We start from the raw sequence: 19,304 nt of genomic DNA, 5'->3' as shown, positions 1-19,304 counted from the left end.
ATGTGAAGCAACTTGGTATGCCCTTCTAAGTTACTAGACGGATACAGCAGAGTGGAGGCCATTTGTCTCATCTTGCCCATGCCCACCCAGACACAGCTAGAGGCCCTTTATACTCCCATCCACCCGCACATGACCTGCGGCTTACAGCACTTAAATGGTACAGATCCAGGCAATTTTATCCTTAAGAATAATTTAGGGATCTTTGTCCCCACCACTAACTCAGGCAGCAAATTCCAGATGTCCACCACCCACTGCAATACAGTAGTTTTTCCTCACATCCTCTCCAATCCTTCTGCCACTTAAATAACATATAACCCAACTTTTGAATGCTCTGCCAAGGGAAATAGGTTCCATCTGTCTGTCTATTTCTATCCCTACCCCTCACAATCATGTAATCCCTCAGTCTTCTCTGTTCCAAGGAAGACAGCTCCAACCTCCAATCCTGTGGCTACAATTCTCCAACTCTGGCAACATTGCAGCAAATCTTTTCACTCTCTCCAGAGCAATTACATCCTTCCTGTAATGTGGTGACAGCAAATACTCCATTTGCAACCTCACCAGTTTCTTATACAGTCTCATCATTATATCCCTTTTGTATCCTACCAATGAAAGGCAGCAATCCATGTGCTTTCATTACAACATTATCTACCGTACTGCTATCTTTGGGACCTCTGCACTTGCACACCAAGATATCTCACTTTATCGAACCTTCTCATTGTATTCCCATTTATTATGTATCCCTGTTACTGTTTACCACTGCCACTTACTTTCTAATACATCAGCCTATTAATATCATTTGAGCTTACAGTTATCCCCTACATTGCTAATTTTTGCTTCATCTGCAAGTTTCCCAATTATGGCCCACATTTAGGTCCAAAAAGTGGGAACATAAAAAACAAACAGCAAGGATTCCAACACCAAGCCCTGCAGAACAACTGAAACAGCTTTATTTGCAAGGGCAACCACAACCATTTTCCTTTGTTTCCTGTTAACAGGCCGAAGTTAAACATTAGCCCAAATCCTTTGGGCTTTTTTTGACTGGTCTGCTACATGGCGCCTCATCAATTGCCTTAAAATTCATGTCAACAACATCCACCTGTACTACCCTCATTGATCCTCCTTACACCTCAAAAAATTCAATATTTGTAAGGCATGACCTTCCCTTAAAGCCACACTGACTTATCCATACCTAAGTGGCAGTATATCTAATTTCTCAAAACATTGTTACAATTTGCCCAACACTGACATTACATTAACTAGCCTATAACTGTTTAGCGATAATGGGAACTGCAGGTGCTGGAGAATCCAAGATAATAAAGTGTGAAGCTGCATGAACACAGCAGGCCAAGCAGCATCTCAGGAGCACAAAAGCTGACGTTTTGGGCCTAAACCCTTCAGAGAGGGGGATGGGGAGAGGGTTCTGAAATAAATAGGGGGGGGGGGGGGGGTGGGGGGGGAGAGGCGGACCGAAGATGGAGAAAAGAAGATAGGTGGAGAGGAGAGTATAGGTGGGGAGGTAGGGAGGGGATAGGTCAGTCCAGGGAAGACGGACAGGTCAAGGAGGTGGGATGAGGTTAGTAGGTAGGAAATGGAGGTGTGGCTTGGGGTGGGAAGAAGGGTTGGGTGAGAGGAAGAACAGGTTAGATTCTCCAGCATCTGCAGTTCCCATTATCTCTGATACAACATTGTGCTGCTGTGTGTTTGTGTGCCTTTAATTCATCTGCTGTGTTTGTAATACTCCTTGCACTGATTCATGTACAGCTCACCCCAATTTTCTTGGCAGGATGCTTTCTAAATCTTCATTTCTTTTGTCATTAACTAGTTATAACATTTATATAGCTTTTTTAAAAACAAAAGCAAAGAATCTGGATGAAGGAACTGGATGGTACTGTTACTAAGTTTGCAAATGCGACAAAATAGTTGTAACAACAGGTAGTATTAAGGAGGCAAGTAGGCTGCAGAAAGACATGGGCATGCTAGACAATTGGGCAAGTAAGTGCAGATGGAATACGGTGTGATAAAGTGCGAGTTCACACATTTTGGCAGGAAGAAGAGGGGTAGATTTTTCTCAATACCAGGAAAGGCTTCAGAAATCTGAACAGCAGAAAGGACCTGGGAGTCCTAGAACAGGTTAGGAAGGCAAATTGGCACTCATTTCAATAGGGCTAGAAAACAAAGGTAGAGGTGAATTGCTGAGGCTTTAAAAGGCCCTGATCGGACTGTATTTGGAATACAGAGAGCAGTTTTGGGCTCCTTATCTAAGGAAAGAGGCGCTAGTGCCAGAGGGGGCCCAGAGGAGGTTTAAAAGAATGATTCTGGGCCTGGATAAAGAAAGTGTTTCCATTAAGGTGAAGACTAGGACCCATGATCAGAGCCTCATGGTGAAGAACACAGAACATAACAGCACAGTACAGGCCCTTCAGCCCTCGTTGTGACGGCCTGCCATACCGATCTCAAGCCCATCTAACCTACATTATTCCATGTACGTCCATATGCTTATCCAATGATGACTTAAATGTACTTAAAGTTGGCGAATCTACTACCGTTGCAGGCAAAGCGTTCATACCCTTAATACTCTTGAGTAAAGAAACTACCTCTGACATCTGTCCTATATCTTTCATCCCTCAATTTAAAGCTATGCCCCCTCGTGCTCACCATCACCATCCTAGGAAAAAGGCTCTCCCTATCCACCCTATCTAACCCTCTGATTATTTTGTATGTTTCAGTTAAGTCACCTCTCAACCTTCTCTCTAATGAAAACAGCCTCAAGTCCCTCAGCCTTTCCTCGTAAGACCTTGCCCCCATACTAGGTAATATCCTAGTAAATCTCCTCTGCACCCTTTCCAAAGCTTCCACATCCTTCTTATAATGCGGTGACCAGAACTGTACGCAATACTCCAAGTGCGGCCGCACCAGAGTTTTGTACAGCTGCAGCATAACCTCTTGGTTCTGGAACTCGATCCCTCTATTAATAAAAGCTAAAACACTGTATGCCTTCTTAACAGCCCTGTCAACCTGGGTGGCAACTTTCAAGGATCTGTGTACACCGAGATCTCTCTGCTCATCTACACTACTAAGAATCTTACCATTAGCCCAGTACTTTGCTTTTCAGTTACTCCTACCAAAGTGCATCACCTCACACTTATCTGCATTAAACTCCATTTGCCACCTCTCAGCCCAGCTCTGCAGCTTATCTATGTCTCTCTACAACCTACAGCATCCTTCGTCACTATCCACAACTCCATCGACCTTCGGGTCGTCTGCAAATTTACTAACCCATCCTTCTACGCCCTCATCCAGGTCATTTATAAAAATGACAAACAGCAGTGGACCCAACACCAACCCTTGTGGTACACCACTAGTAGCTGGTCTCCAGGATGAACATTTCCCATCAACTACCACCCGGTCTTCTTTCAGAAAGAAAATTTCCAATCCAAACTGCTATACCTCCCACAATTCCATTCCTCCACATTTTGTATAATAGCCTATTGTGGGGAACCTTATTGAAAGCCTTTTGAGATCCATATACACCACATCAACCGGTTTACTCATCTACCTGTTTGGTCACCTTCTCAAAGAACTCAATAAGGTTTGTGAGGCATGACCTTCCCTTCACAAAACCGTGCTGATTATCCCTAATCAGTTTATTCTTTTCTAGGTGATTATAAATACTATCCCTTATAACCTTTTCCAACACTTCAACAACTGAGGTAGGGCTCACTGGTCTATAATTACCAGGGTTGTCTCTACTCCCCTTCTTGAACAGGGGAACCACATTTGCTATTCTCCAGTCATCTGGCACTAATCCTGTAGACAATGACGAGTTAAAGATCAATGCCAAAGGCTCGGCAATCTCCTCCCTGGCTTCCCAGAGGATCCTAGGATAAATGCCATCCGGCTCAGGGGACTTATCTATCTTCACCCTCTGTAGGGTTTCTAATACCTCTTCCTTGTGAGCCTCAATCCCACCTAGTCTAGTAGCCTGTATCTCAGTATTCTCAACATTGTCATTTTCTTGAGTGAATACTGTTGAAAAATATTTGTTTATTGCTTCCCCTATCTCCTCTGACTCCACACACAACTTCCCACTACTATCCTTGATTGGCCTTAATCTTATTTTTGTCATTTTTTTATTCCTTAAATACCTATAGAAAGCCTTAGGGTTTACCCTGATCCTATCCACCAACAACTTCTCATGGTCTCCTCCTGGCTCTTCTGAGCTCTCTCTAGGTCTTTCCTGGCTAACTCGTAGCCCTCAAGCGCCCTCAGCCTTCATATCTCATCCTAACATAAGCCTTCTTCTTCCTCTTGACCAGAGATTCCACTTCCTTCGTAAACCACGGCTCCCGTGCTCTACAGCTTCCTCCCTTCCTGACAGGTACATACTTATCTAGGACACACAGGAGCTTTTCCTTGAATAAGCTCCACATTTCTAATGTGCCCATACCCTGCAGTTTCCTTCCCCATCCTATGCTCCCTAAATCTTGCCTAATCTCATCATAATTGCCTTTCCCCCAGCTATAACTCTTGCCCAGTGGTATACACCTATCCCTTTCCATCACTAAAAGTAAACATAACAGAATTGTGATCGCTACCACCAAAGTGCTCACCTACTTCCAAATCTAACACCTGGCCAGGCTCATTACCCAGTACCAAATCTAATGTGGCTTCGCCCCTTGTTGGCCTATCTACATACTATGTCAGGAAGCTCTCCTGCACACACTGGACAGAAACTGACCCATCTATAGTAGTTGAACTATAGTGTTCCCAGTCAATATTTGGAAAGTTGAAGTCCCCCATGACAACTACCCTGTCTCTCTCACTCCTATCGAGAATCCCCCCCCCACCACCACCACCACCAATCTTCTCTGTTCTTACTGAGACATCTAAATCCCGGAACCTGCAACAACCGTTCCTGTCCCTGCTCTATCCACGTCTCCGAAATGGCCACAACATCGAAGTCCCAGGTACTAACCCATGCTGCAAGTTCACCCACCTTATTCCAGACGCTCCTGGCATTGAAGTAGACACACTTCAAACCAGCCTCTTGCTTGCCAGTGCCATCTTGCGTCACTGAAACTTTATTTCAGACCACCCTACTCTCAATCTTTTCTATAGTCGAACTACAATTTTGGTTCCCATCCCCCTGCTGAATTAGTTTAAACCCACCCGATAAGCCTTAGCAAATTTCCCCCCCCAGGATATCGGTACCCCTCTGGTTCAGGTGAAGACCATCTTGCTTGTAGAGGTCCCACCTACCCCAGAAAGAGCCCCAATTATCCAAGAATCCAAAACCCTCCCTCCTGCACCATCCCTGTAGCCACGTGTTCAACTCCTCTCTCTCCCTATTCCTCGCCTCACTAGCACGTGGCACGGGAAACAAACTAGAGACAACAACTTAGTCCTAGCTCTCAGCTTCCATCCTAGCTCCCTGAATTTCTGCCTTAAATCCCCATCTCTCTTCCTATGTCATTGGTGCCAATGTGGACCACAACTTGGGGCTGCTCCCCCTTCCCCTTAAGGATCCCAAAAACACGATCAGAGACATCACGCACCCTGGCAGCTGGGAGGCAACACACCAACCGTGAGTCTCTCTCGTCCCCACAGAACCTCCTATCTGTCCCCCTAACTATTGAGTCCCCAATGACTACTGCTCTGCTCCTCTTCCCCCTTCCCTTCTGAGCAGCAGGGACAGACTCTGTGCCAGAGGGATGACCCTTTAGAACCAAGCTGAGGAAGAATTTCTTCAGCCAGAGTGTGGTGACTCTGTGGATCTCGTAACCTCCACACCCTTCTGTGGCACAGTCATTGAGTGCATTTGAGACACAGATAGACAGACTATTCACTAGTATGGGGACGATGGGTTATAAAGTAAAGGCAAGAACGAGGTTGAGAAACACTTCAATCATGATTAAGCAATGGAGCTGACTCTGTGCTAAATAGCCTAAATTCTGCTGTTATATCTTATGCTCTTAATGTTACAGATGACATTTAGTCAAATTGACCAACATATCAAAACTCTCATACAACATACCTACTGATACGTGTCTTGAAGTCCCAAAGACCATGTATAACAAAACAGGAAAAACTGCAGAATAGAGCCCAAACACAGGTGGCACAGCTGCCAACAGGGCATAAGCTAAACCTACAAAAGGAATAAGGAAAGAAAAAATACAACTGGTGTTATTTATCATCAAGATAAAAGGCCATTAAAATGGAGGAACTAAAGAAAGCAAAACTAACATGGTTTGTCATAGTCACTGGACTCAAAATGTCAATTGTATTTTTCTCTACAGATTACGCCAGGACTGCTACATTTTTCAGACTTCTGTTTCCAATTTTCAGCATCCTAGGTTCTTTGTTTTGTTAAAATATTGGTTGCAATTCTTAGGTTGGTCAAGTTATTTCTGCATAAAGATATAATTCAGTTGATTTAAAAAGGTGTCAAAAGTACTTCCAACTTCAACTAAAATTCAACTTCATAATTCAATATTCTATGCAAGTAATGAGAAATCTCGCCCAAAACTGCTACAAGGAGTAAAGCTGAAAAAAGTGGGGTGGTCTGGATTTATCTAACACATACTTTAAAAGTAACTGACAACCGGTCATTGAGTTATTGTTGCAGAGGACAGGAGGCTCACTTTCGGCTTGCTCAAATCAGTCAAGGGTAAAACCATTTATATTAGGAAGTAGCATTAAAGTTAGCAAGATGCAAAAATTGATTTAGAAACAATTTTAACATCAATTATAACAAAGTTTTTGTTGAAAAGAATCAGCACTATAATTTCCACAATGTAAGTACGCCAGCAATGCTCATTGATTTCACTCCTTTGTAATTTTTGTTTTGCTAAGGCAGTGATATCTTGCCATTAGAGTAATTAGCACCACCAAGATTGTAATGAAGATTATGATGGGGTTGGACACTTAATCAGAAAATACTGGAAGTAATCAACTGGCAGTCTGTGGAGAAATAAGTAACATTTCAGGTTAATGACATTTCAACAGAATTTGGAAGAGTTAGAAATGTAAATTTTTGAACAAGCTGCTAGAGGGAAAAAGTTAGAGGAAAGTCTGTTATAGGTTGGAAGATGGGAGAGATCTAGAGATTTAGTCAGAAGGCCAAAGGTAATAGCAATGGAACAAGTACATCCAAAGATCTACAGCATGTAGATGTTAGATTCTGCAGCGTTAATACTAACTGCATTGGACACTGTCCAATCTGACACCATATCAGATTTGGGTCTCTCAACAACAATGTCCATCATATCAATATAACTTGCAAACTGTCATGATTAAGATAAGACTCTCTTCTCATTAGAAGACTAAGTCATGTCCCTCTCCCACTCCTAATAGCCAGGCCCTTTAGATTTCAGTCTAAAAAAGAAAATAGCGGCAACAAATCTACCCAAATGCATCCTCCCAGGGTGATGTGACAAGAATCCGTTTTACAGTGTGCTGCTGTACAAAGAGATATTAAAAAGAAGTGGAATAAATGTAAGAAGACAATGAAATATATATGTGTATGAGGGGAGAGGTCTCAGAGAGCAGCTCTCTCCACCTACTGCACCGTTTCAGTGATGCTCAATGAATGGAATGGCATTCCATCTTTCAATCAGGTAATTTCAGATTATAATCACCAACCACCTCACAGTCTTGTGTTTTGAATGCTATTGCACTGACAAAAGGGTCATTTAAAATATTAATCTGTCTTTCTCACAAATGCTGTCACACTTGAGTATTTCTAGCAATTTTGGTTATTAAAATTCTGGTTTTTGCTTAGTACCATTGAAGTGATCCTAAAACAACTTTACTGGACTGAAGGCATTCAGGTGGCAAAGTTATAGAGTACTTTACAGGGGAAACTTAGAAATTGTCTTTATGGATAAAAAGGCAACAAAACATACTGCAATAACAGAAGGAATTTAAAAGAATGATTCTGGGCCTGGATAGTATGTTCCAGGTAGCATGTTCCAACTGTCTTTGTCTCATTTGCAAACTTAGCAACTGCACCATGCAGTTCCTTCATCCAGATTCTTAGCTTTTGTTTTTAAAAATGTATAAAATGTCACAACTAGTTAAAAGAAATTCTTCCTCGTCTCGGATCTAAAGGGTCATCCCTTCACCATGAGGCTCTGATCTTGGGTCCTAGTCTTCACCTTAAATGGAAGCGTTTTTTCTATCCAGGCCCAAAATCATTCCTTTAAATTCCTTCTGTCTATGAAGAATGTAGTGTTGCCACATTATCCATAAAGAAATGGGAACTAGAAACATGTTAGGGTGATAAAATGTGAGGCTGGATGAACACAGCAGGCCAAGCAGCATCTCAGGAGCACAAAAGCTGACGTTTCGGGCCTAGACCCTTCATCAGAGAGGGGGATGGGGGGAGGGAACTGGAATAAATAGGGAGAGAGGGGGAGGCGGACCGAAGATGGAGAGCAAAGAAGATAGGTGGAGAGGGTGTAGGTGGGGAGGTAGGGAGGGGATAGGTCAGTCCAGGGAAGACGGACAGGTCAAGGAGGTGGGATGAGGTTAGTAGGTAGCTGGGGGTGCGAGGAAGGGATGGGTGAGAGGAAGAACCGGTTAGGGAGGCAGAGACAGGTTGGACTGGTTTTGGGATGCAGTGGGTGGGGGGGGAAGAGCTGGGCTGGCTGTGTGGTGCAGTGGGGGGAGGGGATGAACTGGGCTGGTTTAGGGATGCAGTGGGGGAAGGGGAGATTTTGAAACTGGTGAAGTCCACATTGATACCATATGGCTGCAGGGTTCCCAGGCGGAATATGAGTTGCTGTTCCTGCAACCTTCGGGTGGCATCATTGTGGCAGTGCAGGAGGCCCATGATGGACATGTCATCAAGAGAATGGGAGGGGGAGTGGAAATCGTTTGCGACTGGGAGGTGCAGTTGTTTGTTGCGAACTGAGCGGAGGTGTTCTGCAAAGCGGTCCCCAAGCCTCCGCTTGGTTTCCCCAATGTAGAGAAAGCCACACCGGGTACAGTGGATGCAGTATACCACATTGGCAGATGTGCAGGTGAACCTCTGCTTAATGTGGAATGTCATCTTGGGGCCTGGGATGGGGGTGAGGGAGGAGGTGTGGGGACAAGTGTAGCATTTCCTGCGGTTGCAGGGGAAGGTGCCGGGTGTGGTGGGGTTGGAGGGCAGTGTGGAGCGAACAAGGGAGTCACGGAGAGAGTGGTCTCTCCGGAAAGCAGACAGGAGAGGGGATGGAAAAATGTCCTGGGTGGTGGGGTCGGATTGTAAATGGCGGAAGTGTCGGAGGATGATGCATTGTATCCGGAGGTTGGTAGGGTGGTGTGTGAGAACGAGGGGGATCCTCTTGGGGCAGTTGTGGCGGGGGCGGGGTGTGAGGGATGTGTCGCGGGAAATGCGGGAGACGCGGTCAAGGGCGTTCTCAATCACCGTGGGGGGGGAAGTTGCGGTCCTTAAAGAACTTGGACATCTGGGATGTGCGGGAGTGGAATGTCTTATCGTGGGAGCAGATGCGGCGGAGGCGGAGGAATTGGGAATAGGGGATGGAGTTTTTGCAGTGATAAAATGTGAGGCTGGATGAACACAGCAGGCCAAGCAGCATCTCAGGAGCACAAAACATGTTAGGGTGTCACATTTCACTGCTGCACTAGTCACATGTCAAGACATAATAAAATCAACTATATCAAGCACATGGTGAGGTGTAAGAAATACACAGACGCTCCAGCATGGTTATTTCTGACATATGGGAAGATGATGATAGAGGTGTACTTTAAGAAGTGATGATACCTGATTAAGAGTGGTACTTTGAAGAAGCCCTCAAGTGTCTGAAAGGTGGTGAGCTGGTTATTTACTTAATTGCAACGCAAACAATGAAGGCTTAACATATTTTGTGCATGGGGCTTTACATTTAGAATGACAAAAAAAGGGTCATGTTACCTGTTCTGCAATCCACTTGGCTGCAAGCCTGGGCAGTTTGCTTGGTTAAGTGCAAACGGTGGCGCAAGTTTTTTTAAAAAAATATTTGAAGACATTGGCAGCAATCCCTTGGTTTACAAGGAGTAGACCCTAAATTTCCTCAAGTTTGGTAAATATTGTACTGTGACCTGCTTTTTTTTTAAAAAAAGAAAGATGAAAGGTCTTTGGGATCAAAAAGTTAGCTAATTAACCTCACATCCAGGTAGAAATGCTAATATGGAAGAGGGCAGAGGAAACCATTGGTTCTAATCTGACGTCCCTTCAGCATGCTTCCGTAGTCCGGCAGGAGACATGTTTGAGTGAAAAACAAATCCCACAGCATTTTAAGGATTCAAATTTGCTTCGGTGCAATCCCAGCTGATTTTATTCCTGGTGTAGATTCAGCAGCTTTCTGAAAAGAGGAAGTTTTTATGGGGACAGTCATTAAGTTGACACTTGGTGAAATTGGAATATGGGAATTATAGTGCACGATTTAAAAAGATGCATAATTATGTGGAGATAAGTTGTGGAGCTAGATGAACACAGCAGGCCAAGCAGCACCTTAGGAACACAAAAGCTGATGTTTTGGGTCTAGGGCTAATGAAATCTTGCCATTCTTTTAATTATCAACTGAAAACTTAATTTTTTAATGTTACCTACATCTGAGAGATTATAATAGGAGCTTGTTGCTGTTCATTGACTACACTCAAAAGTAGTCCATTGAACAGCAAGTACCTGAGGTGGTGATATACATAAATACAAGTCAGCGTGTTATGGAGTGTGATTCAAAAGGTGATGGTTGTTAAGAAGGGGGAGAAGAGAGAGAAGGGCAGCAAGAGGGAAAGGGAGAGGGGCAGCAGGAGGGAGATTGGGAGAGTGAGAAACTTTGTAGCTCAAAACTTCTATGGCATGACTTTTTCTTATAAAATTTCAAATTTCATAAGTTGTCTGACAAGTATTTCCAAAATTTACTTTTATCTTTTAGTCTCACTGTTGGCGGTCTCTTTCAGCGTTGTGGTTCTTAGCCTTCTGGCTTAGTTTCTTAATAATTATATTTTTGAAAAGATCCATGATTGTGCAATTTAACAGACAGCAGTTACAAAGAATATACACTCAAATTTTTTTTCCTCCTGCTTGTACAATACACATGTGGAATAAATTTTGGCAGCATGTAGGTAGAATAGAGAAAGTACATCTCATGCTGAACAATCCAACTAAACATGGGTGAGGCAATTGTTTAAACCTAAAATACTGAACAAAATAAAATTGAGTGGTTCTCAAACGTTTTCACTTTAAAAACATAAATCATTTTCATATTTACTTTGAGGTAGCTGCATCATTCCAGTGCTCAAACCAGAAATTAAGTCTCCGAACAAATACTCCTTCACTGGATATTGAGGCAGCCATTCCAGAATGGGGACAAACCTGAAGAGTATTGACTTGGCCCTCTTGGATGTGCAACTATAGAAAAACAAAATAAGTAAATTGTATTGCAGCTAAGTAAATAGAACCAAAATAGCATGCTGACAGGGCATAAGGCAAGGTATTCCTTTCAGTGCCCTAAGCAGCTTTGGCCCAACTTCTTGAAATTTACTTTCTTCACCATTCACTAGAATTAACTTGTTTATTTCATGCTGTCAGGATAAGTGTAATTATGACTTAGAGTAAGGTCACTTATTTAAGGCAGATGAGGAAGAATTTCTTCTCAATGATGTAAATTTTTGGAACTGTTTACTATAGAGCTATTGAGGCTGGATCAAGTATATCCAAGGCCGAGATAGAGAGAATTTTAATCAGTAACTGGTTCAAAGGTTATGGGAAAAGACGGAAAAAGTGGAGCTGAAGATTATCTGAGCATCCATCATCTCACTGAATGGAAGGTTACAATATGGCCTATTTCTGCTCCTACACGTTGCAGCCCTGAGCTTGTAGAGCTTGAATAGACTTGAGGAGCTTCCAAAAGACAACTGGAGGGAAAGGTGCAAAGCACAGGACAAAAGGGCACCTCTTGCATTGTACAATTCTATAATTCTTAGACTAAACAGTAGGCACGTTAACATTGGAGAGAACAAGGTATCAATTAAACTGTTAATCCAATGCATTACAGCCTATTAACTACATCGGTATATAAACAAATCAAATTGACAAAGCAAATATAATGCCCCTTTGCTGGCCTTTTTTTAAAATTCATAAAGTGAGCATCATGGGCTTACCAGCATCTATTGTGGATCCCTAATTGGCCACAAGGTGGTGTCAAGCTGCCTTCTTGAAATACTGCAGTTGATTTGTTGTAGGTACATTCATGGCGTGGTGAAGGAGAGTGTTACAGGTTTGAGCCCAACACTGAAGGACTGGCCATCTATTTCCAAGTCAGAATGGGCAGTGACTAGGGTTGGGAATTTGCCAGTGCGGTTATGTACCTGCTGACCTCAGCCTTTTGGACAGGTGTGGTTTGTAAAGTGCTAGCTATGGAGACATGAGTAAATACCCCCAGTGCAGATAGGAACTGGTGCACATTGCTGCTACTGAACATTAGTGGAGGAGAGAGCAAAATGATTTGACACCAGAGTTTACAAACAAGTATGCTGATTTGCCCTGGCTGGCAAACTGCTCAAGTACTGTTGGGCCTGTGCTCATCCAGACAAGTAGGGATTCCTGACTTGTGACTCATAGATCATAGACAGGAATTAGTGAATTCAGAGCTAAGCTCAATGACCGGTAGATTGGGACCTTCTAACTTGCTCTCAAAAAAAAACTAAACAATATTTATACAGCTAATCTATTTCAGATTCTGGTCAATAGTAACTACCTGGATGTTAAATGAGAGCTGGTGATAGAAATACCATTGAACAGCAAAGGAGCAATGATTAGTCTCGCGTTGGAAATAGTCATTGCATGACATTAATTACTTTTCATTTTTTAGACCAAGTCTGGGTACAATTCAAAGGAATGGTCACCAGAGCTAACACATTAACTTTGATTTCTCTGCACAGAAGCTGCTGGAAAAGCTCAACACATCTAGCAACGTGTTTTTGTTCCAGATTTGGTCTTGGCGTTAGTGCATTTGGATATGAACTGCATCAGTGTCTGAGGAGTCACAAATGGTATCAATATTGCAGATTCAAACATTCCCACATTTGACATTATGATGGAGGGAAGTCTTGATGTAGTACCTGTAGAACATTAGGTCTGCAACACTATACTGGGGAATTCCTACAGAGATATCCTAGAGTTGAGATTGCTGACCTACCAACTACCACAACTGCTTTCCTTGCACTGAAATGAGACTCCAAAACAGCTTTCCCTGATTCCCAGTGATTCCAGTTGCGTTAAGGATCCTTGATGCCACTGGAGCTCAAGTATAGTCTTGATGTCAAGGGTAGTCACTCTCATCTCACATCTGGAATTCAGCTCTGCAAGTGAGGAGTAGGTGCCAGTGTTGCAGCTGTACTACAATAGCTTAGCCAAGGGCACAGCAGGTTCTGCAGCACAAGTCTTCAGTAACACTGTTGGATTCCTGTCAAAGCCAGGAGCATCTGCAGCACCCGGCGCTGTCTGCCATTTCTTGATATCACATGAAGTGAAGTGAATCGGGTTGGCTGAAGGACTGATGTCTGTGATGCTAGGTCAAATCATCCACTTGAGTCAGGTCTGATCGGAAATTGTTTAGCTAATTCTGAAACAAGGAGTCAGGGTTTGATCACCCATGATCATCACTGAAATCCATTAAAAAGCGTATTTTTTCTTTTTAAAGAAGGAATTTACTTTCTGTAAATTCAAAATAGGTCACGTTTATGAAGCAAGATTTGATTAACTTGTTGTCTGGACATTGGAACTGCTTAGTGAGCTTGGGTGTTGCCTTCAAAAAAAAAATAGTTCTGCTGATGGGTCAAAGGCGCAACAGTAAAACAAGGGTCATTGAACATGCACAGAACTAATTTTCTTATTCTTTCACAAGGAAAATATTTAAATAAGGTCTTCCAACTAGATAATGTTGGAAGATTAAAAAATTCACACGACTAGTCCCACAACAACACTGCAACTTCCAACCTACACATCCCTCTTAGAGGGAGAGTTTGAAAAGAGAAACCTGATAATAGCAGAGATAGTTAAGAACTGCCGACGCTGGAGTCAGAGATAATGGTTTAGAGCTGGAGGAGCACAGCAGGCCAGGCAGAGGAGCAGGAAAGTTGACGTTGATGTTTCAGGTTGAGACGCTTTTACAAAAAGGGATATAGCAGTTGATTTCTCTTTATCCAAGTTTTGGTAGCTAGCAGAGCAGGTTACTCATTTGGACAGTAACACAAATGGCTCCAGAAGGTAGGTAACCAATTACATAGTGTCAAAGAAAACAAAAATTCAATAGACAAACTGTCATTCCAAGTAGTCTTACTTCATTTTAGTTTATAAACAAAAGGTCACAATAAAATAGTAACTGACAAAAAAAAACACATACCGAAAATATCGAAGCACCTTTGCGCTTCTACGTAGCTTGGGTTTCTCCTTCTCATGTAGATAGGCTTCTAAAGACTCCTGATTAAAAACTGGCCGGTTGACAATGAAGCTTGGGTGGGTCATTTCAACAACATCCATGCTGGAAATAAAGTTCCCAATCAAATGTTCAAGAATTGTAAAAGCTGTTTTAAGTGTCTCTTCTCAGGAACCACTTTGAAAAGGAAACAAACAATGGCATTTGGTTTTGTCATGCTGGCAAGGAGAAGAATTACACATAGGTGTTTGGTAGTAGAGTACCAAAGATTTGAAAACTTGAACGCATCACATTTGAAACAGCTTGAAATGCTTATCTGAAAATGACACACCACATTATACAGAACAAGATTAATGTTAACTACTACAGAAGCTTTTGCATAAAATATATCACATTATACATTTGTAACTGGCTTAGGACATTGATCATAAAGCAAACTTTCAAAATCTAGTTCAGTTAAATTGAATTTATTTGATTAAAATAAGGTCAGACAGCAACTATGCAGCAAGTAACAAATTTAGTAGTTCAAGCTGATGACTGGTCATCGGATCTGGAAAGAGTTACAGATTTAACTATGTACAAGGCCAGTTGATAAAGTCCAAGCAGCTAAAAAAAACTCCATTAGGGTACAGGATAGGAACAATCAAATGCCAGAATGGATACTTTCTAGTATCTAAAATATATTGCTTGTTTTATGTGACTACACAAAATCTTTTACATACAGATCAAGATTAAAGGAGACAAATTCATGAAAATTCTCCTCCACATCCACCAAGCAAGGAATTCTCGTCACTAATGTTGAGACCATATGTTTAGCTGTCTTAATCAGCTCCTTTGCCCATGAGGCTAAACCAGACCAACAAAATTTCCTTTAGTCCTTATATTAGCCAATAAATAACGACTCCCTCTCCTCAGACCAGCACACTGTTTTAAAATTAACATTGTCTTCTTTTTAAAAAGACGACAACACAGGCATCAACACCCATGCAAATTATTACTCCAATTCCAATCTCACTTTCCTTTTCCAGAATGCATCAACTTCTTGCTACTTCCCAAATTTGTAGCCAGTTTTTCCGAAGTCAATGCTTGACTTCATGTTTCTACACTTGTTGCAGCACTGAAAAAGGTTCTGAAAAAAATCAAGTGACAAAATAATGTCATTATGAGCACAGTAAACTATCTCTTTGTGCCATTCCCAAATCATCATCAGCAGCCTCTGGTTTGGCTAGCCACACCATTCTACTCTAATGTCTGTTTACAATCATGTAATTGGGTGGAACTATATTCTTGTTTCCTTTCCCATCTATCTCACTGTATCCAGAAAATTAATCACAACAGGTTCTTTCTACTCCCACACCTTTACCTCTGGAAAGAAGGGTTGATCCTGAGCCTCCACCATTTTTGCTTTTAGGCGTTGCTGTTCGACAACATTATCTGAAAATAAATTCCACAAGTATGCTCTTGACACCAACTTCTACCTCACCATTCAATTCCTTCATGGACTTAGATTTCTTACCTTGTTGGACATCTAATATTATGTGCAGATTTCTTCATTGGTTTCATCTTGCCAACATTTCAATCCACCCCACAAACTGTTTCCCAGACAGAGACTCCAAAACAACCAAACCATTTGTAAGATTGCTATTATACTTGACTGAAGCAAGATTTAGTCCAAAGTTACACTAATAGCACCCCCACAAACTTCCATAACATCAGATTGATGCAGATTATATATTGTTAAAACCCTTATTTATTTTTTACCTTTAAGCTTGATCATTCCAAAGCATTCCTAGAAATTTAGATATTTAGATCCAGAATACCAGCTGGAAACAAGGCCAATATCAAAATTCAATTAGTAAGAGCTTAATTGAAGCTTCATTTCCTCATAAATACTAAATTCTGTCAACATAATTTTAAACAAGAAATTTACATCAAGGAAACATTAAGACAAAAGACTTCAAAATAATTCCTGCCAGTTCTATTTCAAATTGAACTGATACCAAAATATTAAAAGATAGGTGCTAAGTTGTGTAGAATCACTCAAAGATCTGTTAGATTAAATGGTAAGTGCTTTACACCCTGCTGACAGAACCAACAGGGGGCTTTAAGACAGAGCAAAAAGGTAGGAGAGGTGATGGCCTGGTGGCATTAAATCGCTGGACAGTTAATCCAGAGACCCAGATTACGTTCAGAGGAGCCAGGTTGGAAACCTGTCATAGCAGATGGTGGAATTTGAATTCAACAAAATATCTGGAATCACGAGTCTAACGATAACCATGAATCCATCTGATAGAAAAACCCATCTAGTTCATTAATGTCCTTCAAGGAAGGAATCTGCCATCCTTATCTGGTCTGGTCTACACGTGTCTCCAGATCCACAATGTGGTTGACTCTGAACAGCCCTCTGGGCAATAAATGCTAGCCTAGCCAGCGACATTCTCATCCCATTAAAGAAGAATGGAGGAGAGCAGGAAGGCACAAATCGATAGAGGCCTGACAGGAAGACAAGAGGGTTCATGCTTGTTATCCTCCTTGTGAGAATATTATATTATCTCCAATTGTAGGTGTTGATATTCAGAAAAACATCAAGGCCGTGGAGATAACAAGGAAGAGATTTCTTATGCCAGAAGAGGCTTTTCTGCTAAACAGTCTGAAGAGTGCCTTTCTCAGAACAACACATGCAATAAAAATACAAAACAGGTTTGAAAAGGGGATTTGATAAATCTACAACATTATTTGCAGAAAATGATCAGCAAAATGCAAATAATGAAGGAGTAGTGTGTTCAGTACAAACAGGAAGTGCCTCTTAAATGCAATGCATTAGTAGCTTGGTTCAGGCGATCAATTTGAAACCACAAATCGATTTGCTGCTTTACAAGTCAATTGACAAATGTATCTGAGCCATTCTGTACATGCCTAGAAGTCCAGTAAAAAAAAAAGTCAATGAGTGGTATAGTCGACAGTGAAAAAAGCTAAGATCACAAAGAGATTTTGATCAATGGGCTGAGGAGTGGGAGATGGGAATTTAATTTGGATAAAATAGGAGGTATTGCATTTTGGTAAAACAAGCAAAAGTAAGACTGAGATAACAAAGTGTGGAGCTGGATGAACACAGCAGGCCAAGCAGCATCTCAGGAGCACAAAAGCTGACGTTTCGGGCCTAGACCCTTCAGAGAGGGGGATGGGGAGAGGGAACTAGAATAAATAGGGAGAGAGGGGGAGGCAGACTGAAGATGGAGAAAAAAAAACAGGTTAGGTAGAGAGGAGAGAATAAGTGAGGAGGTAGGGAGGGGGTAGGTCAGTCCAGGGAAGATGGACAGGTCAAGGAAGCGGGATGAGGTGGTAGGTAGGAAAGGGAGGTGCGGTTGAGCTGGGAGGAAGGGATGGGTGAGAGGAAGAACAGGTTAGGGAAGCCAAGACAGGCCGGGCTGGTTTTGTGATGCAGTGCGGGGGGGGGGGGGGGGGGGGTGAAGAGAGAGAGAGAGATTTTGAAGCTGGTGAAGTCCACATTGATACCATTGGGCTGCAGGGTTCCCAAGCAGAATGAGTTGCTGTTCCTGCAACCTTTGCGTGGCATCATTGTGGCACTGCAGGAGGCCCATGACGGACATGTCATCTGAGGAATGGGAGGGGGAGTTGAAATGATTCGCAACTGGGAGGTGCAGTTGTTTGTTGCGAACCGAGCGGAGGTGTTCTGCAAAGCGGTCCCCAAGCCTCTGCTTGGTTTCCCCAATGTAGAGGATGCCACACCGGGTGCAATGGATACAATATACCACATTGGCAGATGTGCAGGTGAACATCTGCTTGATATGGAAGGTCATCTTGGGGCCTGGGGTGGGGGGTGAGGGAGGTGGTGTGGGGGCAAGTGTAGCACTTCCTGCGGTTGCAGGGGAAGAAGACCACTTTGCAGAACACCTCCGCTCAGTTCGCAACAAACAACTGCACCTCCCAGTCATGAACCATTTCAACTCCCCCCTCCCATTCCTCAGATGACATGTCCATCATGGGCCTCCTGCAGTACCACAATGATGCCACCCGAACGTTGCAGGAACAGCAACTCATTCTGATTGGGAACCCTGCAGCTCAATGGTATCAATGTGGACTTCACAAGCTTCAAAATCTCCCCTCCCCCCACTGCATCCCAAAACCAGGCCAGTTTTTCCCCTCCCCCCACTGCATCACAAAACCAACTCAGCTCGTCCCGTCCCCCCACTGCATCACAAAACCAGCCCAGCCTGTCTCTGCCTCCCTAACCTGTTCTTCCTCTCACCCATCCCTTCCTCCCACTTCAAGCCGCACCTCCATTTCCTACCTGCCACCTCATCCCGCCTCCTTGATCTGTCCATCTTCCCTGGACTGACCTATCCCCTCCCTACCTCCTCACCTATTCTCTCCTCTCTACCAATCTTGTTTTCTCTCCATCTTCGGTCCGCCTCCCCCTCTCTCCCTATTTATTCCAGTTCCCTCTCCCTATCCCCCTCTCTGATGAAGGGTCTAGGCCTGAAATGTCAGCTTTTGTGCTCCTGAGATGCTGCTTGGCCTGCTGTGTTCATCCAGCTCCACACTTGGTTATCTTGGATTCTCCACCATCTGCAGTTCCCATTATCACTGATACAAAAGTAAGACTGATACAGTCAATGGCAGCGCACTGGGTAGTGCAGTCAAATAGAGACACCTAGATACATGGTGCATTAAAAGTTGCATTGCAAAGACAGGGTGGGTAAGGGCTCTGAGGAAGGGTCACTGGACCCAAAACATTAACTGATTTCTCTTAACAGATGTCGCCAGATGTACTGAGCTTTCCAGAAATTTCAGTGTTTGATTAAAGCAGATGAGGGAGTCACAGTGACAGTGGTCCCTAGGAAAGGAAGATAGGGG

At 42.9% G+C, this 19,304-nt stretch overlaps 1 protein-coding gene across 4 annotated transcripts in view; it reads right to left on the bottom strand.

Moving 5' to 3' along the window:
- The window catches only part of slc26a5 (solute carrier family 26 member 5), a 73,114-nt gene that overhangs the window by 45,669 nt on the left and 8,141 nt on the right, over positions 1–19,304 (bottom strand). For 2 of the 4 annotated variants that reach the window (XM_059654565.1, XM_059654563.1), the window contains 3 exons: positions 14,394–14,531; positions 11,259–11,398; positions 6,035–6,145 (listed from right to left, as the gene is read on the bottom strand). In XM_059654565.1, the coding sequence (XP_059510548.1) occupies positions 6,035–6,145; positions 11,259–11,398; positions 14,394–14,530 (388 nt within the window). In that variant the 5' untranslated portion in view covers position 14,531. Of the gene's footprint in view, positions 1–6,034; positions 6,146–11,258; positions 11,399–14,393; positions 14,604–19,304 lie in introns of those variants that run through there. The other 2 variants (XM_059654564.1, XM_059654566.1) reach the window with 2 other exon arrangements.

Source organism: Stegostoma tigrinum, chromosome 25, assembly GCF_030684315.1.
Source record: "Stegostoma tigrinum isolate sSteTig4 chromosome 25, sSteTig4.hap1, whole genome shotgun sequence".
In the NCBI taxonomy this organism is placed as follows: domain Eukaryota; kingdom Metazoa; phylum Chordata; class Chondrichthyes; order Orectolobiformes; family Stegostomatidae; genus Stegostoma; species Stegostoma tigrinum.
The sequence above is the reverse complement of the archived record's forward strand: the minus strand, read 5'-3'. Positions and strand labels throughout refer to the sequence as shown.